The following is a 27,733-nucleotide window of genomic DNA, read 5'->3' as shown; positions in this document are numbered from 1 at the left end:
GCATAAATTCAATGCTACATGAAATTCTAAATCCAAATGGATTTTTTTTTTGGAGAATTATAAAGAAAATATAGCTTGCATCTCTGTAATATCTTGTACAACCTCAGGACATTTCAATGTGCCTCCCAGCTCATGAAATGCTTCGAAGGCAGTGACCCTCTTGTGGAGTAGCACTTTTGTACATACAAGTTCAAGAGTATTATGGACCAGACCAGGCTCCTCACAATATCTTAAGAAGGTAGCCTAGACCCTACCTTTTCTTACCCTAGAGGTAATTATCAGTACTGTGTTCCAGATACAATTCGATTGGTCAAATGACTCGACATTAAGCAAACTACAATTTATTCAAATACTATGGTCAAAATACAACAATAGACAGAAGAACGTGCACTAACTTAACTCTACTGGTAAACTTAACAGAATAATAGATACAGTAACTATTATTAATTAACTTATAATATAGTAATATCCATAAACATACCCTTAGGAAAAAGGCAAATTCAGAAAAACAGATTATCTCACATGCAGTTCCCCAATCCAGGAGGAAAGAACATCAAAAAACAATTGTGTGAGAGAGAGAGTGTGTAGCAGTCAGGAAAGATTCAGTGCTTTTCAGACCTGCTGAGACCCCAGAAAAAACTGCTGACAGCTAACTGAAATTCCTGGATCTGTGAGAGCTTGACCACACCTGCTCAGGCTGCTTCTATTATTCTACTTTTTAATTTAAAAAAAAACCCAAGGTTTTGCAAGTTGTCTATCTACTCATAGATTACTGAGGACCTGTCCCCCAATCCCTCTCTCAAAGAAACCAGGACAAAACACACCTCTTAAAGCGATAGCATCATCACAACAGCAATGTCCAGTCAATGACCACATGTAATCTATTTTCGAGTGATGTTGGCTGAAGGATAGATCTTGGCCAAGTCACTGAGGAGAACTTCCACTGTTCTTCTTTGAAGTAATTCCATAGGCTATTTTACCTCCACTCAAGAGGTCAGATGTGGCCTCAGTTTAATATCTCATCTGAAAGGTGGAGCTACTATGCCAATGCACAAGACATACTTGGCTAGTTCTGTTCTCAAGTCTCCAGAGTAAGACTTGCTAACCATCAGACTCTAAGCTGGGAGTGTTAACCACTAAACCACAGGTGAAACTATACCCATGTGGTTATTAGAAGCTAGTGGTGGTTTGACAGAGTCAGCAGATTCTCAAATTGAAACTGATGGCTTCAACGCTGAGGTTTCAGCTCGAAACTGTGAAGTGATCTGCTTGTGGACAATAATTTTTAGTTTCACCAGTGTGGGGTAGATGTGAGTGGAGAGAGGCAAAACAAGCACCGGAAACTTACTGAGATGGTCTTAAACCTTTTTTCTCCAGCCATCTGAATAGACAAAAGTGCAGACTGCAGAACGAAGCTGGGAAAAGGTTCAAGATCATTGCAGACAAGCCATTGACGACCCAATGTCACAAACTTGTATTTATTCGATTAATGAGATGTGGGTGTCACTGGCTAGGCCACTATTTATTGCCATCCCTAACTGCCCTGGAGAATGTGCCTCCATCTTGAACTGAAGCAGTCTTTGTGAAGTAAGTGCTTTTAGCATTATTACAGAGGGCAAGTCAGGAGTTTAACGCAGCATGTCCCACTCACATTGTTTTGGTAATGGCCTGGACCAGGCCAGACCCCCCTCAAAACATTTCAAGAAAGTAGCCCAGAGCCTAACTTTGCTAGTTGTTTTAAGCAGGTGTAAAGTGGATATTCCGGGAGAGATGCAAAACTACGTGGTTTGACCAAAACAGAATTTATTTGTAAGATTACCAAATGAAAGACAAACAAAAGAGAACAGAGTGCAGAATGACTTAACGTGTCTGAAAAAGCCAACAAGTTATCCCAACTTAATGATACTGTTCCAAATGCTTGCAACAGTCCCCAGAAACACCCCTTGCAAAAAAGATAAAATCAAACACAGGGTGTTACAGTAGAGATGTCAGAGAGAGGGATGATCAGCATGGGCCTACTTTTTTGCATCCAGCTGCTTCACCACTGACTGACTATTTTCAGTGGACAGCCAGACTGCTCAAACCAAACCAGAGAAAGGCTGAGCTGGGAGAACTGGCCTCTGCCCTTTCATTGTACAAATGTTTTTCATAAAAACTTGAAAGCATTCTCAAGTAGTTAAACCAAGATTTTTTTCAGAATCGCTGCTTTTACGATCTCTTTGAAAGAAAAAGCCAAGGACAGTTAGAGGAGCCACCACATGACAGTAAGCGGTTGAGACTAGGTGCTGTTTGTGTTACCTTTCCTTTTTGTTCCTCTTGTTGCAAAATCAAGGTCTCAGGGACACACTGAGGGTGAAGAGAAGAGTAAGACAAGTTTATAGCTATCAGATATAAGGTGAGCAGATGATTCCTATAACATTTTATCAGATTTACCAAATTGGCAGTGTGGTTTTACTTTCTGATAGTTCAGACACTGACTCTGGCTCCTTCAACTCTTCCTCAGTTTCTTTAGCAACTCACTGATGTCAACCATCGCTGCCTTCTTGTACAAAAGGATGTGTGTTCACCATTCATATCAATAGATGACTATTGGTTGGTGGTGACTGGCCAGCACAGAGTTACAGTAACACAGAAAGTGACCATGTGACCCATTGAGTCTAGGCCAGCAATCCAATCAGTCCCCTTCCCCTGCTCTAACCCTCTAGCCTTGTACATTGGTTCCCTTTGTGTCACCCATGTCCTTTTGAAATGACTGACTGTCTCCACTTCCCCCTCTGCCTCAAAGATTCATGATTCAATGGCAGACAAACTTGTATTTATTCGGCTCATGGGGTGTGATGTCACTGGCTAGGCCAGGTGCCAGGTCATTGTCACTCCCTGTGTAAAATATCAAATCTGCCTCACATCCCCCTGCTCCCCAACATCTCACCCAAAGACTTCAACCTGTGTCCCCTAGTGCTTACACCATCAGCGAATGGGAATCAGCGCTTTCCCCACGATTTTTTTTCTCCTTCTACGCAGACCTCTGAGATGCATGGCAGTGACTTCCAGAACCGGAATACTGTGATCGCCATTGGCATGCCAATCACTGTGGGCGGAAAGCCCGAGTGCCTACCAGCGCAGAGCTGAGAGGGAACATTGTTGGGAATAGCTCATTACTCTGTCAGCCCAAACTAAACCTGTCATCAGCTTGCATCTCTCTATTGAAGAGCCCCTAAACCTCATTGGCTTAGTGGAGAACGTGGCCAGTTTCCTCAAGCTGACCTTGAAAACCCTTCATCCCTGGAACTGATTGTGGTAAATCTCCTCAAAGGAGATCCCCTCAAGGAGCCTCCCATCCTTCCTAAAGTGTGCTGCCCAGCTCTGGATGCAAGCCCTGCTTGTGACCCATCCAGAGCTTCGTGAAGGTTTAGCTCCCTGTTTTTGTGCCTCTTATCATATACATAAAACCCAGGAGTCCCTGTGTTTTGCTGCCTGTCTCCCTCTATCAGTACGCCCTGCCCACACTTCAAAGATTTGGATATATTGTGGCTCTCATGCCCCTCTATGCCTGCACATGCTTCAGAATTCTGTCATGAAATCTGTATTGCCTCTCTCTTCCCTTTCTGCAAAGATGTATCACCTCACAATTCCCTGCTTAATGACATTAGATCCTGCTTTGCTTGCCAGCTAGATTAATCCAGCCAATCTCTCACCACCCTGCAATTTTAACTTGGAACTGATAAAACTGTAACTTGTCACTGTCCCAGAGAGACCATCCAATCTAAGTAACACTTGCACAAAGGATTGTATGACATTTATGGAAGAGGAATAGGCCATTTGGCCCACTGAGTCTAAGCCAGTGTTTATGCCGCATAAAAGTCTGTCGTGGCTTGAACTATCTAGTTTGGAATTGGAATTGTCGACTTTCGGCTGAAGGAATAGCTGCAATCAATCCTTTTAAAAATGATGAAGCATGTTTCCTGACAAATTGTCATCGCAGTTTATTATTGGAAAGCTCACCAGCTTTGTACATTCAGCAATCCCAGACAACCCTGCTGCTTGAAAGTTATACTGTTTATATTCCCAAAAATTTATCCTCTCATTATCACTTCAAGCTACGGAATTTTTCACTCCTCAGAAACAGTCATGATTATTCATGTAAATAGCACACTGCCTGACAACCAGCTTTTACAAATCTCTGTGTTATCCAACTGGTTACTGCGTACAGCAGCACAGTGCTGTCAAGAGGACTGAAACCTACTTAGAGTCTGGCAATTAACAATATTCTGCTCTCAAGCACAGCTCTCTGCCGAGCATTCACATCTTCAAGACATCCCTGTGCACTTTACTGCAAATTAAATTCTTTTGAAGGGTAGTCACTGTTGTAATGTAAGAAAGGCAGGGATCATTTGGACCAAATGGCCTGGTTCTGTGCTGTAATTGCAACATAAAATGGGCAACACGGTGGCTCAGTGGTTACCCTGGGACTCAAGTTCAATTCCAGCCTCAGGCAACTATCTATGCGGAGTTTGCGCATTTTCCGGATATTTCGGTTTCCACCGGCTGTCCAAATAGGTGTACGCTAGCTTTCCCATGGCTAATTAGATTTTAGATTTAGATTAGATTACAGTGTGGAAACAGGCCCTTCGGCCCAACAAGTCCACACCAACCCGCCGAAGCGCAACCCACCCAGACCCATTCCCCTACATTTACCCCTGCACCTAACACTACGGGCAACTTAACATGGCCAATTCACCTAACCTGCACATCTCTGGACTGTGGGAGGAAACCGGAGCACCCGGAGGAAACCCACGCAGACACGGGGAGAATCTGCAAACTCCACACAGTCAGTCGCCTGAGGCGGGAATTGAACCCGGGTCTCTGGTGCTGTGAGGCAGCAGTGCTAACCGCTGTGCCACCGTGCCCGCCCGTGGATTAACCATGGGAAATGCAGGGTTGCAGAAATAGGTCAGGGTTGGGTCAGGGGTTGGATGCTCTTCGGAGGGTCAGTGTGGACTTGATGGGCTGAGTAGTCTGCTTCCGCACTGGAGGGATTCTATAATAACAAGAATAAAATGGCGGTGGGAAAAATGCAGCAATCGGTTTGTCCATAGCAAGCTTCAAAGAACAATAAAGTGGTTAATCAGTGATGTCAGTTGATATGTCAGGAGAGTACACCTTTACTCTTTATTGAAAGGTGTCACTGGATACTTTTCAAAGAGAAGGCACAGATGCTGGAAACCTGAAGCAGCTCACAGAGAATGGTGGAGAAACTCAGCAGTTCTGGCAGCATCAGAACAGAGTTAATGTTCTGACGCCAATCAGACTTCTCTCAGAACTGAAAGTCATTAGGGCTTGAGTTTTCCCTTCTGAAGAAGAGTCATCCTGGACTCGAAATGTTAACTCTGTTTTTCTCTCTACAAATGTTGCCGGACCTGATAAGTTTCTCCAGCAATGAGTGCCAACTACGTTAGGTCTAATGAACCCATTGATTTCCCTGTTGATTAAGAATCCATCTATTTCAGCCCTATACATACACAAGGACTCTTCCCTCATAGCTCTCCAGGGCAAGGAATTCCAAAGACTCACAACCCTCTGACAGAAGAAATAACTCTTCTTCCCAGTCTTAAATTGGCACACCTTAATTCTGAGACAGTGCCCTCCAATGAAAGGGAAACATCCCTCAATAGCTATCCTTTAAAAGCCCCTTCAGAATGCTCTGTGTTTCAATGAGATTACCTCTTATTCTTCTAAATTCCAATAAACATTCCTAACCTCTTTAGCCTTTGTTCATAAAACAATCCCTCCATCCCAGGGATTGTCCCAGTGAACCTACTCTGGTGGAGCATCTACAAAGGGAGCTTTTGTGTACATGTGGGGATTGAGATTTCGAAAGGAAAGTGTCTACTTTAAAGAAGAGTAAGACAATAAACACATGAATAAAACTGGGCAGGAGAAGCCTGTTGTAATAACTTATATCGCACAATATTACACCGCCCCATCTAGGAAGAGTCTAGATAAAAAGTTGGGAATGAAATTCGAAGAGATTCTTCTCTGACCATTCCCTTCACTTCAGCTTCCCCCATTCCCAAGATCATTTCCATAGTCTGGGTGATTCTATACAGTGATTTCTAGCCTGGGCCCAGCCTGAAGCATGTCCAGGCCAAACCTGAAGTGATAACCTGGCCACGTCGGTCCAGTTATCTCCTTCCTAGTTTTAAAAATAAATCTCTATAAGGTCACCCCTCTGCCTCTGACGCTCCAGGGAAACCAGCCCCAGCCTGTTCAGCCTCTCCCTATAGCTCAAATCCTCCAATCCTGGCAACATCCTTGTGAATCTTTTCTGAACCCTTTCAAGTTTCAGAACATCTTTCCAATAGGAAGGACATGAGAATATACAAAATCTTTTCCCTGGGGTGGGGGTGTCCAGAACCAGAGGGTAGGTTTAGGCTGAGAGGGGAAAGATGTAAAAGAGACCTAAGGGGCAATATTTTCATGCAGAGGGTGGTACGTGTATGGAATGAGCTGCCAGAGGATGTGGTGGAGGCTAGTACAATTGCAACATTTAAAAGGCATCTGGATAGGTATATGAATTGGAGGGATATAGGCTGGGTGCTGGCACGTGGGACTAGATTGGGTTAGGATATCTGGTCGGCATGGACAAGTTGGACTGAAGGGTCCGTTTCAGTGCTATACATCTCAATGACTCTATGATGCTGGCTTTACCTGAAGACTGCACTTATCTTTGTAATCTCTGCCCCATGGTTTGGCAATAACCATTTGCAACCTTTAGCTTAGACTTCCTTATCTTCCATTTAAAAACAAAAATTTAACCATTTAGTGACATTTTATGATAAGAATTGGCATCTCAAATGGGAATTACCAGACTAAATGGGCAGCACGGTGGCTCAGTGGTGAGCACTGCTGCCTCACAGCACCAGCGTCCCAGGTTCGATTCCAGCCTTGGGCGACTGCCTGTGTGGAGTTTGCACATTCTCCCCGTGTCTGCGTGGGTTTCCTTCAGGTGCTCCGGTTTCCTCCCACAGTCCAAAGATGTGCAGGTTAGGGTGGATTGGCCATGCTAAATTGCCCACAGGGATGTGTAAGTTCAGTGCATTTGTTGAGGGTAAATGTAGGGGAATGGGTCTGGGTGGGTTACTCTTCGGAGGGTCGGTGTGGACTTGTTGGGCCAAATGGCCTGTTTCCACACTGTGGGGATTCTATTAAATAAATGGGCATGTTAACTGAGAGAACCAATAAATAAACTACAATTTTTAATGTATTCATTCACGGGATGTTGCCTTCATTGACTAAACTACATTTAGTGCTAATCCCTGATTGCCCAGATTGGAATCACATGTAGGCCAGACCTGGTAAAGATGGCAGATTTCCTTCCCTAAAGGACATTAGTAAACCAGAGTTTGCCTGACAATTGACAGTGCTGATATGGTCACCATTAGACTAGCTTTTTAATTCTTTTTTTTAATTGAATTCAATTTCAATCATCACAGTGGGATTTGAACTCCTGTCCTTTTATTGAGGAGCCATGTGGGCTGGGTCTTATTCAGTGTAATACTCATTGGAAAGGCTGTGGCGTGCTGGGGGCCAGGAATTCTCAGCCATCTGCATATGAAGATACAATATCTATTTAACTATTAAGTTCACTTTTTTGTGCCCATTCAATCGCAGCTTGGCATCACGTATTCGCAACTTGGTTTATCTTTATTTTTATTATTCAGTCACAGGATGAAAGCATCATTGGCTAGGTCCAGCTTTTACTGCCCACCACTGGTGGTGCAGGTCAATTACAGTTAAAAGACATAGAGCCATGGAGCCAAAGCGATGTAGACCACAGAATCAGACTGTTCGTTCCAACTCATCTATGCTGACCAGATATCCTAAATTAGTCTAGTTCTATCTGCAAGCATTTGGCCCAAATCCCTCCAAATTCTTCCTATTCATATACCCATCCAGATGCCTTTTAAATATTGTAATTGTACCAGCCTCCACCACTTCCTCTGGCCTCTGGCAGCTTTCCATACATGTACCACCCACTGCATGAAAGAATTGATCCTTAGGTCCCTTTTATATCTTTCCCCTCTCACCCTAAACCTAGCCCTCTAGTTCTGGTCTCCCCTAACCCAGGGAAAAGACCTGTCTATATACCCTATCCATGCCCCTCATGACTTTATAAACCTTTATAAGGTCACCCCTCAGCCTCCGACACGCCAGGGAAAACAGCCCCAGCCTATTCAGCCTCGTCCAATAGCTCAAACCCTCCAACCCTGGCAACATCCTCGTAAATCTTTTCTGAATCTTCCAAGGTTAACAACATCCTTCCTGTAGCAAAGATACCAGAATTGAATGCAGTGCTCCCAACAGTGGCTTATCCAATGTCAACCACATTGCTGTGGGTCTGGAGTCACATGTAGGCCAGACCAGGTAAAGATGGCCGTTTCCTTCCCCAAAGGACATTAGTGAACCAGATGGGTTTTAGTTGACAATGGCTTCATGGTCACATTAGACTCTTAATTCAGAATTTTCAATCTGCCATGGTGGGATTCAAACCCCAGAACATTAATAATTTAGCAATAATGTCACTCGGTCAGTGTCTCCCCCAATTATTTTGTCACCTCCTACTCTTTCAGTTTTTAATGCTGCTTGCTATTATAGACCTTGTTCCTTTAACTGTGGTCTGCAGTTAAAACTTTTACAAAAAGCTGTTCATGCCATTTTAGTCCTTGATTATCTTGCGAGACAGGTGTTCTTTGTGAATGCAGAATGCTTATTTTTATACAGAGAAATTAAATGTGAGGAGGAGTATTTTACAACAGTACATCACAACATAAGTACTGCTGTCATGAAACATCCAAGAAAGTCTGAGTAATTTATAATGTCACTGAGATAGTGAAATATGTCAGTTTGCATGACACTATAAAGTATTTCACAAGTCCAACTTGACTATTACAGAGTCAGGCACTGACACACAGACTTTTAGAGTTTGCTTTTGTACATAATGAGCTTTGTTTTGGCTTCGTCTAGCTTCCCATCCAGATCCTTATTAAACTGAAATAGCCCGTACCAGCCAGCTGACTAGATCTATCTTGACAACAGAGCAATTGGAACTAGCTGAGTGAGCTCCATGATCAGCATGGGCCAGTTTTGGGCCAAATGGCCTGTCTCCATGCTCTACGCATCTATGAGAGGGAATTTCCATCAATGATTCATTATTACATGGGAGTAACTGGAGTTGTCCACCGTCTTTTCACACCTTGCATCTGAATTTGAATCAATTCCTGATTGGTAGAATGAGAGTACAAAAGGAGACATTTTTGTATAAGAATAGCAACTTATCCTAACTCTTGGATGGACCAAAGACCTGTTTCGTTCATGCTGGTTGAAGGGATAAATATTACTCAAGACATTGGGAGTACATTCATGTTAGTTGAATAAAGCTGTAGTACCAGTTCTATTCACCTGAATGTGTGGATACAAGATAAGTTTCACACCTCATCTGAAAAATGGCACCTACAATAAAACAGTGCTCTTGTTAATGGCACTGCTGTTCTGGAATGGGGCTTGAACCCACAGCCTTCTGAGGTCTCAATACTGCATCTGAAAAGGACACACTATTGATTCAGGATAGAAATTGTGGTGATTGAAAATTACTTTGTGCACATTCAATTCTGCTCTCCCTGATATAGAAAGATGTTGTTAAACTTGAATGGGTTCAGAAAAGATTTACAAGGATGTTGCCAGGGTTGGAAAGTTTGAGATATGGGGAAAGTCACAGAGTGACAGAGTTATACAGCACGGAAACAGACCCTTCAGTCCAACACATCTGCACCAACTAGACATCCCAATCTGATTTAGTTCCATTTGCCAGCATTGGGCCCATTTGCCTCTAAACCCTTCCTATTCATATACCTATCCAGATGCCTTTTAAATGTTGTAATTGTAACAGCCTCCACCATTTCCTCTGACAGTTCATTCCATACACACACCACCCTCTGCATGGAAACATTAACCCTCAGCTCCATTTTAAATCCTTCTCCCTCACCTTAAACCTATTACCCAACAGTTTACACTCCAGGCACCTTCACAATCTGTTCCTTACTCTCACTCCCCTCTCTGTCTACAACATAAAAACCAGCATTTTCCAGCCTCTTTCAGTTCTGAACCGAAGTCAGATCAGACTCTAGATGTTAACTCTTTCACTCTCCACACAACTTTCCTGATCTGCTCACTTCGTCCAGCACATACTGGATGGACTACATTACCCATACTGCCTTTCAAGTCCCACGTTTGCGTAGTGAGGGCCGGCAGCTTGGTGTCTGAGAGAGGGTCCAGTCCACAAGGCCTGATGGGAGTTGTAGTTCTTACAAGCATGCATGCGCTCCACAGCAGGTGGTGGCCAGGCTGAATAGGCTGGGGCTGTTTTCCCTGGAGCAGCGGAGGTTAAGTGATGACCTTACAGACGTTAATAAAATTGTGTGGTGCATGGATAGAGTAAATAGTCAAGGTCTTTTCACCAGGGCAGAGGAGTCCAAACTAGAGGGCATAAGTTTAAGGTGAGAGGGGAAAGATTGAAAAGGGACCTAAGGGACAAGTTTTTCACACAGAAGAAGTGGTGGAGGCTGGTACATTTACAGCATTTAAAAGGCATCTGGAAGGGTATATGAATAGGAAGGGTATAAAAGGATATGGGCCAAATTCTGGTAAATGGGAGTAAATTTATGTAGGATATCTGGTCGGCATGGACGAGTTAAACCGAACAGTCTGATTCAGTGCGCTGCATCTCTATGACTCTCTGTCTTTTAATTGCAATTGCCCTCCACCCAGCCAGTGATGGGCAGTAAAAAGCTAGATTAATTTAGGATATTTGGTCGGCATGGACCGAAGGGTCTGCTTCCGTGCTGTACAACCGTTGTGATATTATGACTTGGTTGAGTTGGGGCTACCATGCACACATTCCAGCAGAGAGAGTCTGTTAGGAAGGATAATAAAGGATCCATGTTTAATAGCTCTTGCAGTTCTAATGCGAAATGTCTCTGGCTAAATATATACTGTTTCTGTGACAAGAAGCAAACAGAAATTACAATGGTTGTTGCGTGACTGAGACGTGGACTATCATTATCCGAGGTTTCGTAGCTGGTCTGTATTGAATTTACTTTATCTCACCCCAGAGTAAAATAATTTGCCTCACTTCAGTTTGATAGGGCTGTGAGAAGGCACAGATTCAATAACTCCAACAGGAAAGAAGAGAGCATTCTGAGAATTGAATCAAGCTTCACTGTGATGCTATGATTACCTCATACTCAATGGTATAAAAGTGAAGTACTGCTGATGGTGGAGATCTGAAACACAAAATCAAACATGCTGGAGAAACTCAGTGACTCTGTTTTAAGTCCAGTATGATTCCTACTTTGAACTAAAGTGGACTGGGACTGTTCTGGGTTTCATGCTATGGGAGGAACAAGGGGAACAGACAATGACGGTGCCAGAGTGAAAGGCAAAGGGAGAGCTACAGATAGTAGAGAGGAAATATACAAATTTAATGGCAGAAAGTAGGTTGGCTCTGCTAAGAGCAAATTAATGCAAAGACATTGGTGGGTGGAGAGGAGTATGGACGGTTGCAAATTACAGTGGAGAGCAGTGTTTGTGCTTTCAGGCTGTTGAAATCAGTGCTGAGTGCTGAAATCTGTAGAGTGCTTCTCCTTCAGCTTGTGTTGGGCTTCACTGGAACACTGCAGTGGCCCAGCACAGAGTATAAACCTGAGAGCAATATGGTAGATTGAAACAGAAAGCAACTGGAAGATTGGAATCCCACTCAGTGCCTAGGCTGACATATGGAGGATGGTCACTGGACATTAATGGTGCTGGCACATGTGAGTCAGTGTAAGATCGAAAGATATTGTAGGCTCTAAGTCCTGAACCTGTAGACTGAGAATGCTGAGCAACCTTTCTATATTCCTATCATTCTCTGTCTTTTGTTCAAACTCCAGTTCAGAATATTTGTGTCCACCTCATAAAGGAAAGGTCAGTGTCCATCATATTTAGCTGAAAGTAGTGAAGTTTCTCTTCTTTTTTTTGTCCTTCCTCACAGGTTTTAAGGGAGAAAGAGACCATTGGAAAAGTGGACGGTCGGTTTGTATAAAAACACATGAGAGTGGCAAAAAGGAAATTGAATCTTTTGACGCTGCAATACTGCTCATCCGAAACCCGTATAAAGCACTAATGGCTGAATTTAACCGGAAATATGGAGGACATGTTGGCTTTGCATCTGAAGCTCACTGGCGGGGGAAAGGTATGATCTACAATCTTTTCTTTTCGCTGCTCCAAAGACCATGGAAAGCCATCTATGGAGAGGATTGGTGTACTGACCCCAACTCATGATTCCATACACTGGATAAAGCCAAGAGGAGTAGTGTAGGACCACCACCAAAGATAATCTTGCATTTACACACTTGCCCCACATCTCGAAGTGCAGTGAATGAAGCACTTTCACATGTAGTCACTAGAGGAACATAGGAAACTTGGTGGTCGGTTTTGCAAATATCAAGTTCCCACAGACAACAGAATGAACCTGACCTGATAATCTGGTGTTATGATGTTGATTGAAGGATAAATAGTTGTCAGTATTCAGGGGATAACTCCCTTGCTGTTCTTCAAGATATTGTCATGGGATCTGCTGCCTTCTCCTGAGCAGGCAGATGGGGTCTAAGCCCCACCCAAAATGGGGGACCGTCAGCAGGGCAGCACTCCTACAGTCCTGCACTGAAGTGCCATCCTTCAACTCACACCCTAGAGGAGTTGAAGCTGAAATGGTAAGATTAAAAGAGAATAACTTGCAAATTACAATGGAGGGCAGTGTTTGTGCTTTCAGGCTGTTATACACAACCTTTAACCACAATTGAACCTCCCAGGGCCTTCACAGAGGCATAATCAAACAAAGTTTAACATTGAACCACGTAAGACAGTATTAGTTCCCGTGATGAAGGTTTTAAAGAGCAGGAGGTGATAAAGATAAAAAGCTGGAGAGGTTTAAGAAGAGATTTATCAGAGCTGAGGGGCTAGGCAGTAAAGGAATAGCATCCACTGATAGAACAATGAAAACTTGGAGTTGCACAAGAGGCCAGATCATTTGAGCACCTCCAGAGGGTTCTGGTGCTGGAGGAAGTTACAGAAACAGGGAGGGGTTAGGCCAAGAGGGATTTAAAAAATCACAGTGCCACAAGACTGGGAGTCACGGTAAGTGAGTAAGAAACCAAGAACAGGAGGTCCAGTCTGAAGATTGAAGATTCAGTGAAGTCTTGGGTCAGCATTGTGGCTGATCCCCATGAGATAGGAAGTGATAAGCTTCGGTTTCCCTCTGTGGTAAATCAGTGTAACTCTCTCAGCAGTCACTCAATATTTATTGATTTCATATTTCACTTCTTACTGCAATGGAGAATGACACTAAAAGATTAAGTTAAAAATCGCACTGATTAAAAGTGGGATGTCAGTCTTCTTGTTGTTTCAAACACGGAGCTCTACAAATAACTGCAACTAGTCAATTGTGAGTTCTCTGTTGAAGGTGTGTGTGTGTGTGTGTGTGTCCGTCCTACGGCTGTCAGGATAAAATTGGAATATATTTGGTGTCATTGCAATTGTGTCCTGGCTCAATGTGTCAGTATTCATCAGCAGGTTTTAGAGTGTTCCTGTGTATAATTAACATTTTTGGACCACCCGCTGTAAAGATAGATTTTATATGTTGTTGATCACAGGTCAACATTCTTAATTTCTTACAATAATTTCTCATTCTAATTTGTCCCCAGAAGTTTGAAGCTCTAGAGCAGTAACCCATTTCTGTCTCTGCCTGTTTATCAGGATTTCATACAGGGATACGTGAGGTGACGTGAATTTTCAGGACATAATCCTAACTGAACGCTGCATTCCTTTGTTGCTAATTTCTCTCCTCATCTCAGCCGCCATTTCAGATCGAACCACATCGCTCCCACTGGGGCTGTGCCTCTGACCTCAAGCTGGGATTCTGACCTCGCAGCTTTCTCCATCACAACTGGTACAACTGGGGTGTTTTGTGGTGAAACTTGAAAATGGTTTCATTCTCATTCATGAAACTAGCCTTTATTTGCAGATTTATTAGTTAAACTGAAATTCCACCAGCTGCTGCGCTAAGATTTGAACCTTTGGCCCCAGAACGTTAAGACAAAATAAACAAAGAATTGAGGATGCTGGAAATCTGAAGCACACACAAACTGGAATTGCTGGAGAAACTCAGCAAGTCTGACATCATCCTTGGAAGAAGGAAACAGGGTTGATGATTTGAGAACAGTGACCCTTCTTCAAAATGTGGACTGTCTCTGGCTAGGCCAACATTTAATACCCATCCCTAATTACTGAGGGAGCATTTAACAATCAACCCTTTTGATGTGGCTCTGGCATCATATGTGGGCCAGACCAGGTAAAATGGCAGATTTTCTTCTCCAAAGTGCATTAGTGAATTAGATGGATTTTTTTCTCAGTAATATTTTTCATTAGACTCTTAATTCCAGATTTTGTTTTCTTTCTAACTTAAATTCCATATTCTGCTATGACAAGGTTTGAATTCAGGTCCCCAGACCAATACCTAAATGTCTAATCAAAAGTCCAACAATAACAGCTTTGAGGCCATTGGCCAATGTCATCTTGCAGTCATAATTCAAAGAGAGAAAGACTCATAGATTTTTCATATTGTTTGGATGTTGCAACATGCTTTTGAAGCACATTTGAAGAGTAATCACTATCACAGTATTGAGAAGATGGCAGCCAGTTTATGCACACTAACCTCACACAAGCAGTAACATAGTAGTGATTTGATAATCTGTTCATTAGCAAAGTTAGTTGAGGGATCACTTGCTAGGACCATTGCGGGGCAGCTGAAACTCCAGGAGTTCACTCTGAGCCTGTATTGATGTGGAGGCCAGACTGGGGTAAGAACAACAGATTTCCTTCCCTGAAGGACATTCGCTCATATTTACCACTACCAAATCACCCATGGTTCGAAATAAGAGAATAATTTACAAACATAGCCTATCAGGGGCAGTGCAATGACAACAAAATTGAGGGAAAATTAGGGAAAGAGAAAGGGAACTAAATTAAAGCAGATTTGGGGGACTCGAAAGACATTGAGAGTGTTAATGGACACCATGTCCTCCCTCTCCAAGGACATCTGGGCATGAACATAACCATGGAAGGGAGGCAGACAATTGACAGATATGATCCCCTCTACAGACCGCTGCTTGGACCTGTTAATAGTGCCAGAAGGAGGTCCCAGGTGAAATTTTAGCACAACCAGCAATTATTGAGATTAGCTTTATGTTTCCTGACTTTCAATCATGTGGTTGAATTTGAATCCTCTCAGTTGCTACAATGGGATTTGAACGCACATCCCCAGGGACTGTGTCTTCCAGGGCCTTTGAACTATTAACCCAGGGAGATTACCATTATGTCACCATTGACTCCCCATTGAAATGGCCAACAGTTGTATCAGATCCCACATCAGCGTTCAGTTCAGAGTTTGTATTGGTCAGGTAAATTGGAGCAGATTCTGTTGCTAGGCCTCTGTGGAATATTGAGCCCAGACCCGCAAAAGATATTTGTCATGGTACATTGCATTGTCCATCAGGGTTTCATAAGTTGGAAGTCTGAAATCACAGAGGCGTGTAGTGGACAAATGATCACTGGGACAGAAGTAAACTGTCGCTGGATACTGCATGTTCTCCGCTTAGACCTTTGACCTTTGTTGTTCCCTTTATGTCATGACATTAACACAATAACACTGTGGTCTCACAAGCTGACACCCAACATTTAACGTCAATGAAATGCAGCTAGTTTGGACATTCTTGTATCTCAGATAGAAATCGGTGCCTAGGTCATAAGCTTTTGCTTAAGTTTCATTTTCACCATAAAAGCATTTTCAATTATTGACTCTGGTATTTCCATAGAGTTGGTACATGTTAAAATCATTGTTACACACGACTGCCAAATCCTGTTTCTTTTTAATTTGAAACATTTGACCACAGTACACATTTTCTCGACTTGGAGGAATAGCTAGGATGTGCATGTGTCCAAGCGAGCATTCCCTCAAACATCAAAGTAACATCAAAGCAAAATATTGCAGATGCTGGAAATCTGAAATAAAAATTGAAAATGTTGGAGAAACTCAGCAGGTGTGGCAGCATCTGTGGAGAGAGATAAACAGAGTTAATGTTACAGACTGAGATAACCTTTCATCAGAGATGAAGGAAGATGGTGCCATTAAGTTGTCTTAAGTATATTTACTGGCAGGTACTTGAGACATTTAGGAATATTTCACTATGTTAAATGTTCCAGCAAGTTTGAAGCTAATTTGCATTCACTTAACAAGAAAAATTTGGAAAGGAGTGGAATTATTGCTTTAGATTCAAAACATAAATGATCTATGGAAATAGCTACACAGGAAACTGCATTAATAAAGTGATAATGCACAAGTAAACTTAAGGCATCTATACCAGATGGTCCTGCTCTGTGATTCCATCACTGTAAACTCCACGTGTTACATAAAGTGCAGCATTTACGTCTTCAGTCCTGATGGAGGGTTTTCTTAGCTGGAGACATTAACTCGCTTTCTCTCTCCAGACATGCTGCCCAAACTGTTGAGTATTACCATTACTTGTTCATTTCCTTTCCCTTTAATCTTGTACAGATAGATGGCGTGGTAGTTCTGTGGTTAGCACTGCTGCCTCACAGTGTCAAGGACCCAGGCTTGATCCCACCCTTGGGTGACTGTCTGTGTGGAATTTGCACGTTCTCCCTGGGTTACCTCCATGTGCTCCAGTTTGCTCCCACAGTCCAAAGAAGTGTACGTTAGGTGGATTGATCTTGCTAATTTGCCCATAATGGTAAAAACAATGACTGCAGATGCTGGAAACCAGATTCTGGATTAGTGGTGCTGGAAGAGCACAGCAGTTCAGGCAGCATCCAAGGAGCTTCGAAATCAATGTTTCGGGCAAAAGCCCTTCATCATATTCCTGATGAAGGGCTTTTGCCCGAAAAGTCAATTTCGAAGCTCCTTGGATGCTGCCTGCACTGCTGTGCTATTCCAGCACCATTAATCCAGAATTTGCCCATAATGTCCAGGGATGTGTAGGCTAGGTGAATTGGCCATGGGAATTGCAGGGCTACAGGGATGCAGTGGGTCTGGGTGGGACGCTCGTCACAGGGTGAAGTAGACTTGATGGGCTCAATGGCCTGCTTCTAACTAGGGATTCTACGATTATGGCGGGGCAGTACAGCACAAGGGAACAAAAAGGCCACACACCAGCTATCTTCCCTTTAAGATGCTGCTGTGAAACTCCGTATAGACAGGAGACTGGAGGCAATGGCTGGTTGATTTGGGGACTGTCCAGTGAAGATAGAGGAAATAACAGTGTTCTGATAATGGTTCAGTGGACTCGAACCGTTAACTCGGCTTTCTCTCTTCACAGACTGAGTTTCCCCAGCTATTTCTGTTTCAGGTTTCCTAGCATCTGCAGTTCTTAGCTTTATTGTTGTGGTGGGAGTAGGCCATTCAGCCCCTCAAGTCTGCTCAGCCATTCAGTGAGATCATGGCCAATCCGATTCAGTCAGGTTTGGTTTGAAGGATGGCTCTTTGTGATCCATTGATGTCTCCAATGATACTGTCACCATGTGGTGCAGATTAGGTGAGGCAGGAAAGATCCCAAGATCAGCATGTCCTAATTTTATGGATTTCCACTGAGGAATGAATGGAATGGTACAATTGGACAATTCTACCTCCTTACATGTTTCCCTGCTGTATGACTCTAAGTGAACCCTTATGTAATAATGAGCCCTTGGCTGGTCTTCAGATAGGGATTGCCTACTCTCTTATAACAATCCAATAAGGCATCTAGATGCAACCTTGAAGAATAATTAAGGTTGTGTAAGGATTCTTACAAAGAGGCATAGGGTCAAACCTGTGGAACTGTACTCCAAGTTGAGTACAGGTCTGTAGCTGTGTGGCATACAAGGGTTCACTGTTACTCCATTGCTACTGCTTCTGGCTCTGAGTCAGCAGGCCCCACTCCTGGAGTTGATGGACAGGGCTGAAGCCGCCGGGATACAGTCACCATTTTCCTATCTTGGCTTCAGGAGTTTGACACCACGTGACGCACTCTGAACCACGGAGAATCTACCAGCTTCACCATTTCGGCAGGCACCTTCAACAACTTCCAAAGATGTGCAGGCCAGGTGAATTAGCCATGTTAAATTGTCCATAGTATTAGGCACATTAGTCAGGGGTAAATATATGGTAGGGAAAAGGGTCTGGGTGGATTACTCTTCGGAGGGTCGGTGTGGTCTTGTTGGGCTGAAGGGCCTGTTCCCATACTGTAGGGATTCTAATTCTAATTCTGAAAACTTCAACTTGATCATCTCAAAGTCTTCTCTTGTTCCACTCGTTTGTTGCCTTCAGCCTTTTCCCTTGGCAATTGTGCAAAGCCCAGAACCAAGGGATGTCCGAAGAGCATACAGTGGGCTATTTTATTTTGAGACAGAGGTAATATGTACAAAATATACTTGTAACCTCCCAGAGCGTGCATGGAATTGTGAGGAGCTCAAAATGATTAAGGTTGTTTCCACTGCCAAATAAAAGAGAAATATGCCCTGGGGTCCCCCTCCCTTGTTAGAATCAGATTCTTTGTCCTGATTTATTTCTAAGCGATCTTGCAGAAATGAAGACTTAATTGCTACAATTCCCAGGACCCCAGCGCGGCTGTGAGAAATTGCCTCCATCTAACTGTGCTTTCCTCTTTCCCAATGCCCCACAGCTCTGTCCTAATGACTCCCAGTTTCAATGTTGTTCAGATCAAGTCAGTCGGTTGGTGATTAGCCACTATTTAGGGGTATCAATTGCCCTCTTGCTAATTAATAAGACCATTTTAAAAAAAAACACAATTAGGTTGGATGGTCCTTCAAGCCTGCTCCATAGTTCATTAAAATCAAGGCTGATCCTCTTTGTCAACTCCACTTTTCCACTCTCTTTTCCCGTAACCCTGTGATTCTGTTCTTGTGCAAGAATCTAATTTCTCTCAGCCTGGAGAATTCTCAATCACTGAGTCTCCACTGTCCTCTGGCTTGATGGATTTCAAAGACCATCTGAGTGAATAACTTTATCCTCAGAGGAATGTTAACGATCTGATCCTTTATCCTAGAGCTATGGACTGTGCACTGCAGCAGTTCAAGAAGGCAGCTCACCACCTTCTCAAGGGGCAACTAGGGACGGGCAATAAAAGCTAGCTCAGCCAGCAGCTCCCAAGTCCCGCAAGTGAATAAAAAAATGACCCTCTTTCCAACTCTCCAGCCATGGGGAAAGAGCCTCTCCACCTCAATCCTATCAACATTTCTCTGTTTCAATGTGATCTAATCACCTTTCATTGTACTAAACATCAGAGAGTCTAGACCCATTGTCCTCACTTTCTTCTGATTGCTCAGCCCACGTTACTTGCCCTATCACAACATGAGTGGTATTAGTTCCAATTTTAGACCACAAGATAATAAGAAATAGGTACAGGAGTAGCCCATTCGGCCCCTCGGGCCTGCTATGCCATTCCGTAGGATCATGGCTGGATTTATTTACTCATTTGAGAGATATGGTCACCACTGGCTGGCCCAGCATTTATCAACTATCCTTTATTCCCCTTGAGAAGGTGGTGGTAAGTTGGCTTCTTCAAGTACTGCAGCCCACCTGCTGTGGGTTGACCCACAATGCCATTAACGAGGGAATTCCAGGATTTTGACCCAGCAACATTAAAGGAATGGCAGATGAGGAGTGACTTGGAGGGGAACTTGAAGGTGGTGGTGTTGCCATATATCTGCCCTTGTCCTTCTCGGTAGACGTGGTCATGGGTCTGGAAGGTGCTGCCTGAGGATCTTTGGTGAATTTCTGCAGTGCATTTTGTAGATAGGACACTGCTGCTACTGAGCATTGGTGGAGGAGGGTGTGGATGCTTGGTATATGGGTTTAGGTACCTCCCGTTGTCACAAAGTGACAGAAGAAATAGATACCCTCATCCTCTCAGGAGGTGGCTGCACTGATACTGATTCTGACCAAAGTGAACTCTTTGGAAAATCCCTCCATCGATCATATAGCTGTAAGTGACTGGGATCCACATTGAATTTGTACAGGACACTAGTCTAGCCTTGGCTGGAGTATTGCAGGCAATTCCTTTGGAATGAGGTGAAGGCATTAGAGACACTGCAGAAAAGGTTCACAAGACTGGTTCCAGGGATAAGGAATGTCAGTTAAAAGATAGATTGGAGAAGTTGGGACTGTTTCCCTTGGAAAAGTGAAAACTGAAAGCAAATTTGATGGAGATATTCAAACTTGTGAGGGGTCTGGACTGAGTAGAGAGGGACAAACTGTCCCCACTTGTGAATGGGTTTGGAATGAGAATGCTCAAACTTTAAGAAATTTGCAAAAGAACCAATAACCACATAAGGAGCAGCTTTTATTCACATAACAGTGGCTAAGATATGGACAAGGCTATGGTGTGGGGGAGGTAGGCTCAATCGAGGCAAAAGACAGCTGGAAAGGCAGAATATGTCATCTTACAGGCAGAGTAGGACTAAATGAATTGCTTATTCAGTGTGCTAGTGCTCTCATAATGGGCGGAATGGCCTCCTTCTGTCCTCCAATTCTGTGAAATTTAGCACTGAGTCACAAAAGGAGCTAGGAGGAGAAGTGTCCAAAGTCTTAGTTAGAGATAAGTTGTGAAGGAGCATTCTAAAGGAAGAGAGCAGGAGGGAATTGTAGGGTTAAAGGCCTTGGGAGCTGGAGACCCAGCCACCAATGCTGGAGCCATCAAAACTGGGGATGAGCAAGATGCAAAGGACAAAACAACAGATCAAACAAATACAAGGTGAAATAGCATCAAATCCTGGTTTCCCTCACATCAGGCAAAGTTCCATTGAGATCATGAATATGGGAGCTCTATGTGCAACCTGTGCAGATGAAGTCAGCACTTGGCCTTGAGTCAGTATTTCCTGTTTCCATCGCTGTGCACAGTGTCAGCTGTTAGTATGGCAGATGGCGGAGAATGGAGACGGGGCAACTCCATACTTACTTTGGCCAACTTCTGTCCTTCTGCCCCCTTGCGTGACTTTCATTACATTCCTGTGAATTTCCTGGAGATGCTTCACTCTGTCAAAGGTGCTTCATAAATACATAATTGCTTTTGTTTATTAAGATTCCTTTAGATGTTTTGCAAGCTGTTCATTGGCACCATGGTCATAGATTTGAAAGAAGAGGTAGATTTAAGGAGGACAGAGAGGTAGAGAGTGTAGGGAGGGATTTTTAGAGCATAAGGCCTGAACAACTGAAGGCATGGTGTCAATAGTGTCATAGAGATAAACAGCACTGAAACAGACCCTTCGGTCCAACTTTTTCATGCCAACCAGATATCCTAACTAAATCTGAGGTGGCACGGTGGCTCAGTGGTTAGCATTACTGCCTCACAGCACTAGGGACCCAGGTTCAATTTCACCCTCGGTGACTGTGTGGGGTTTGCACACTCTCCCTGTGTCTGCGTGGGTTTCCTCTGAGTCCAATTTCTGTCACGGTCCAAAGATGTGCAGGTTAGGTGGATCTACCATGCTAAATTGCCCATAGCGTTCAGGGATGTAGGAAATATAGGGATGGGTTTGGGTGGGACGCTCCTGAGTGGATTGGTGTGGACTTATAAAAAGGGTCCTCTTGTAGCACAGTGATAGATTCCCTATTCCCAGACTGTATTCAAGTCTCATCTGCTCCTGAGGTGTGTAAAAACATCTCTGAACAAGTTGATTAGAAAAATACATCATTTTTTTTAAAAAAGGGTGTGGTACTGGGCAGCATATGTTAGAATGGCACAGCACCAGGGACCTAGGTTCGATTCCAGCCTTGGGTGACTGTCTGTGTGGAGTTTGCACATTCTCCCTGTGTCTGCGTGGGTTTCCTCCGGGTGCTCTGGTTTCCACCCTCAGTCCACAGATGTGCAGGTTTGGTGAATTGGCCATGCCCATAGTGTTCAGGGATGTGTAGATGAGGTGCAGTAGTCAGGGGTAAATGTAGAGTAATAGGGAATGGGTCTGGGAGAGTTACTCTTCATAGGTAGGTGTGGACTTGTTGGGCCAAATGGCCTGTTTCCACACTGTAGGAATTCTATGATGAAATCTAGTCCCATTTGCCAACATTTGGCTGTATCCCTCTAAAACCTTCCTATTCATATACCCATCCAGATGCCTTTTAAATGTTATAATTGTACTAACCTCCACCACTTCCTCTGGCAGCTCATTCCACACATGCACAACCCTCTGTGCGAAAAGTTGCCCCTTAGGACCCTTTTAAATTTTTCATCTCTCACCTGAAACCTATGCCCTCTGGTTTTGGACTCTTCCACCCCAGGGAAAAGACCTTGTCTATTCACCCTATCCGTGCCCCTCATGATTTTATAAACCTCTATAAGGTCACCCCTCAGCCTCCGATGCTCCAGAGAGAACAGCCAGCCTCTTCCTGTAGCTCAAACCTTCCAACCCTGGCAACATCCTTGTAAATCTTTTCTAAACCCTTTCAAGAATAGCAGAGTGATGAAAATCAGGGGTCTGGAATTTTTTTTAGAAGTTTCAATGCAGTAGCTCATCCCTCAGGGTCAAAACCATTGCTGGAGGAGATACCACTCTGTCCAGCTACAAAGCAGCAGTCTAACAATTATTTGCGTACTGGTTTAATGAATGCTGCTTGCAATTAATGGCTTATTGGATAACTAAAAACAGTGGGCCTTCGATCTTGAATATCATTGGAGGAATCAGGCTGCTTAGCTGCAGTCTTTATCTGCAGCACACAGCTACGAGAGAGCAAATAAAAGAGACTGCTGAGAAACATCAACCTCAAGATTTACTGAGACACAAATCAGCTGTGATCTGACCGCTGCTTATGGACATGTGATAAAATTTGAGGAGATTAAGCCGGGGTTGGCGGGCGTAAATCAGATCCGCACTTGAATTAAGAGCCCCTCGGTACACATTTGGAATACTGCAGTGCAGAGAAAGCAGACTCTCTCTGGAGCTCTGTCACAACATGACACCAGGGAGTTATGGTGCTTTTCCCCTTGAAGTGTCCGTAGCCTTCGCCTCAGACTGGGCTGGCCACCTGTTGTAATTCCTTCTCCTTCCAGTGTCGCTCACACTGCTAATGGGAAACTAATGGCGGTGTCCCGTATCACCCTCACCAGAATAATTTGCTTGATGTCTCATCTATCTAATGTTGTTTGTCGACGAAAACAAAATAAAGCCACTGTCTTTAGCTGTAGCGTTCTCCTCACTCTCCAATCCTTTCTGTCTCCCTCTCTTGATATTTTTGCTGTTCTTTCCTTCTCACTCTCTGCCAGTTTGGTTCCAAGTTGAGGTAGAGGAGAAGGAGCCCATAGGTGATACATTAACTTTAAATAGGGGCAATTGTTAGAGCAGAGCTAGCTGAAGTGAACAAGTAAATTAGGTAAATGGAGGATGCACATAATGGGTGCATTCAAACAGGCATATCACTAGGAAGATATTGTAGGCCAGTCAGCCCGTCCAGCCTGCTCCGCCATCTAATGAGATCGTGGCTGAGCTGATTGTAACCTCAAATCCACATTCCTGCTACCTCTTGACAACACCCCACTTGCTTACTAAGAACCTATCCACCTGCGTCTTTAAAATATTCAAACGCTGCTTCCCACTGCCTTTTGAAAGCATTCCAAACACTCACGACTCTCTGGGAGAAAATTGTCTGCCTTATTCCAGTTTTAAGTAAGTCGCCCCTTTCCACGAGATTTAGAAAATGAAGAATTCAACTCTGGAACTCAAACAAGTAGAGAATCAAAGCCAAGAAGATCTAAGCAAGTTAGCCGAACTTCTGAAGAAGGGTCGCTGGACCTGAAACATTAACTCTGATTTCTCTCCATAGAAGCTGCCAAACCTGCTGAGTTTTTCCAGCAATTTCTGTTTTTGTTTCTGATTTACAGCATCCACAGTTTGATTAGATTCCCTACAGCATGGAAACAGGCCCTTTGGTCCAACAAGTCCACACTGACCCTCCAAAGAGTAACCCACTAGACCCATTCCTCTACATTTACCCCTGACTAATGCACCTAACACTATGGGCAATTTAGCATAGCCAATTCACCTGACCTGCACATCTCTGGATTGTGGGAGGAAACCAGAGCACCTGGAGGAAACCCACACAGACACGGGGAGAATGTGCAAACTCCACACAGTCACCCAAGGCTGGAATCTGAATCCAAGTCCCTGGTGCTGTGAGGCAGCAGTGCTAACCACTGAGCCACTGTGCCACCCTTTTATAAAGCAGCAGTAGAGCTGCTTGAGCCCGCGATTTTCCTTGTGGGAGGCAAACGCAATCATGACAGCACAGACCCTTTCGAAGCAAACCTACTTTTGTTGTTTTGATTTGGAGAGGTCGGTGTTGGACTGGGGTGTACAAAGTTAAAAATCACACAACACTAGGTTATAGTCCAACAGGTTTAATTGGAAGCACATTAGTTTTTGGAGTGACGCTCCTTCATCAGGTGATTGTGGAGGACTCGATTGTAACACAGAATTTATAGCAAAAATTTGCAGTGTGATGGAACTGAAATTATACATTGAAAAATTGATTGTCTGCTAAGCCTTTCATCTGTTAGAATACAATGAGAGTTTCACTTCTTTCATGTGTAAATCACAAAACCCTTTTTTTAAAAGTTGCATTCTCGGGTTAGCTGTTAACAATGGTGATAGCTAGACAATATGTTGAAGGTGTTAGCCCCCTGTGTTCTCTGCCTGATGTTGAGATTGATTCTAATCTAAAAAGTGAGATAACAGAGTTTTACATAAATTCATGCAGTTTTTGAGCTCAGAGTTCTACATGAATGTATGCAGTTTTTGAGCAAAGTGCAATGTAACTCTGCAAGTACAAATTCACCACACAAAATATGGGTGCATGTGGGCCTTTGTCTGTTTGTGTGTGTATGTCTGTCTGGGGTGGGCGTTGTGAGTGTGAGAAAGTGTGTGTGTGTGTGTATGTGTGTGTGTGTAGTGAGTGCAGAGTGTCTTAAGTCTGTGAGGGGGTGCATATGTGGGAGTGTGTGTGTCTATAAGGGTTCGTGTGGGTGTCTGTGTGCACGTCTGTGTGTACCTGTGTCCGTGTGTATGTGAGAATGTGTGTGTGTAGGAATATCTGTGTGTGTGTGTGTGTGTGTGTGTGTGTGTAGTGCAATGGTGATCACCTGTAATGTGACATGAACCAAAGGTCCCGGTTGAGGCCCTCCCTATGGGTACCGAACTTAGCTATCAGCCTCTGCTCGGCCACTTTCCTCTGCTGCCTGTCCCGAAGTCCACCTTGGAGGATGGTCACCCGAAGGTCCGAGGCTGAATGTCCTGGACCACTGAAGTGTTCCCCAACTGGGAGGGAACCCTCCTGTCTGTTGATTGTTGTGCGGTGCCCATTCATCCATTGTCGTAGCCTTTACTCGGTTTCCTCAATATACCATGCCTCCGGGCATCCTTGCCTGCAACGTATAAGATAGACAACGTTGGCTGAGTCACATGAGTACCTGCCATGTACAAGGTGGGAGGTGTTTCCACGCGTAATAGTGGTATCTATGTCCACAATCTGACACGTCTTGCAGCGTCCACCGTGACAGGGTTGTATGGAGTTGTCCTGAGAGCCGGGCAGTTTGCTACGAACAATGATCTGTTTGAGGTTTGGTGGTTGTTTAAAGGCAAGTAGTGGAGGTGTGGGGAAGGTCTTGGTGAGGTGCTTACCCTCATTGATAATGTGTTGCAGGTCACGAAGAACATGGTGTAATTTTTCAGCCCCTGGGAAGTACTGAACAATGAAGGATATCCTGCCAGTTGCAGCACGTGTCTGTCTCCTGAGGAGATCATTACAGTTCCTTGCTGTGGCACGTCGGAAGTGGCAGTCGACGAGTTGAACATCGTACCCCGTTCTTGTGAGGGCACCCTTGATTACTTCCAGGTGTCCGTCACGTTCCTCCTCATCTGAGCAGATCCGGTATATGCGTAGGGCTTGTCCATAGGGAATGGCTGTTTAAATATGTTTTGGGTGGAAGCTGGAGAAGTGTAGCATTGTGAGATTGTCTGTGGGTTTGCGGTAGAGTGTGGTGCTGAGGTGTCCGTCCTTGATGGAGCCACCTCAGCACCACACTTCGAGACTGGAACCTGAATCCAGCGCCTTAGATCGCTCGGCCACATTACCAGCCAATTCTTTTGGTTTATAAGTTGGCTTAACATCTACCTTAGACATTGCGACAGAAGATCATACTAAAATGTTATAGTAGGGCCCGAGGAAACGTTCAATAAAGCAGAGTTAAAGGGAGTCATTTAAGGAAGTAATGTGATGTGTATAAAGGGGATGTGTTTTATCAGATATTATTGCAGAAAATAAAAAATTGCGGTGTAGGAGTAGCATTTTGGCTAATGGAAGACAGAGAATGGGCATAACTGAGGTCATCTTCTGGTTTGCAAAATGGAACAAGTGGAGTGCCACAAGGATTAGTGCTGGAGCCTCAACCTTGAACCATTTGAGTAAATGACTTGAATAAAGGGACCAAAGTTGCTGTTGCTAAATCTACTGATGATACAAAGATAAGCAGGAAATCAAGTTTTGACTAAGACATAGACAGCTTCAAAATCAAAGAACTTGCAAATGGACTTTGATGTTGGGACATATGAAACTATCTGTTTTGTTAGGCAAAATAAAAATAAGCAAATTATCTAAGTGGTTGGAGATTGTAGAGTTCTCTATTTGTTTGGATGGGTGCAGTTCGACAAGTACTCAAGAAATTCAACACTATCAATAATAAAACAGCCCACTTGATTGGCACCACATCCGCAAACACCCACTCACTCCATCAGCAATGCTCAGTAGTAACAGTCTGCTATCCACAAGATGCATTGCAGAAATTCATCAAAGATTGTCAGATGGCATCTTGCAAACTCATTAACACTTCCATCTAGAAGGACAAAGGCAGCAGATGCATGGGAACACCACCATTACCAAGTTCCCCTCCAAGCCACTCACCATCCTGACGTGGAAATACACCTCTGTCCTTCACTGCCACTGGGTCAAAATCCTGGAATTCCTGCCCTGAGAGCATTGTGGGTCAACCTACAGCACAGGGACTGCAGCAGGTCAAGAAGATAACTCACCATCACCTTCTCAAGGGGCAACTGTACACAGATGATAAATGCTGGCCCAGCCAGCAAAGTCCATATCTAACAAGCGAATACATAAAACAAAGGTTTAGGGATTTGGATTTCCTAGTACATTAGTCGTAAAAGTTCAAAATGCAAATGCAGCAAGTAATTAGGAAATCTAATAGAATAAATTGTTTAACGCAAGGGAAATTGAATACAAAAATAGAGAGGTTGTGCTTCAATTATATAGGGCTTTGGTGACGCCGCAACTGGAGTACTGATGTAAAGGAGCCTGAAAATTTGTTGAAAGCCATCCAGAGAAAGTCTACTAGACTAATACCTGGTATGGGCGGGTTGCCTTATGAGTTAGGTTAGACAGACTGGACATGTATCTGCTGGAGTTTGGAACAGTAAGAGGTGACTAGATTGAACCATATGAATATCTGGAATAAAAAAGTAGCAAGTCTAATGATGTCATGCAGCCACTGTTGCTTGTTGTAAA

At 43.7% G+C, this 27,733-nt stretch overlaps 1 protein-coding gene across 3 annotated transcripts in view; it reads left to right on the top strand.

The window, feature by feature from the left end:
• wscd2 (WSC domain sialate O sulfotransferase 2) overlaps nucleotides 1-27,733 on the top strand; it is a 561,027-nt gene that overhangs the window by 507,779 nt on the left and 25,515 nt on the right. For all 3 annotated transcript variants that reach the window (XM_043715459.2, XM_043715457.2, XM_043715458.2), the window contains one exon: nucleotides 12,089-12,289. In XM_043715459.2, coding sequence (XP_043571394.1) covers nucleotides 12,089-12,289 — 201 coding nt within the window. The remainder of the gene's footprint in view (nucleotides 1-12,088; nucleotides 12,290-27,733) is intronic.

This window comes from Chiloscyllium plagiosum, unplaced genomic scaffold, assembly GCF_037043375.1.
Source record: "Chiloscyllium plagiosum isolate Xiang-an unplaced genomic scaffold, Cpla_swu_hap1 HiC_scaffold_24, whole genome shotgun sequence".
Classification (NCBI taxonomy): Eukaryota; Metazoa; Chordata; class Chondrichthyes; order Orectolobiformes; family Hemiscylliidae; genus Chiloscyllium; species Chiloscyllium plagiosum.
The sequence above is the reverse complement of the archived record's forward strand: the minus strand, read 5'-3'. Positions and strand labels throughout refer to the sequence as shown.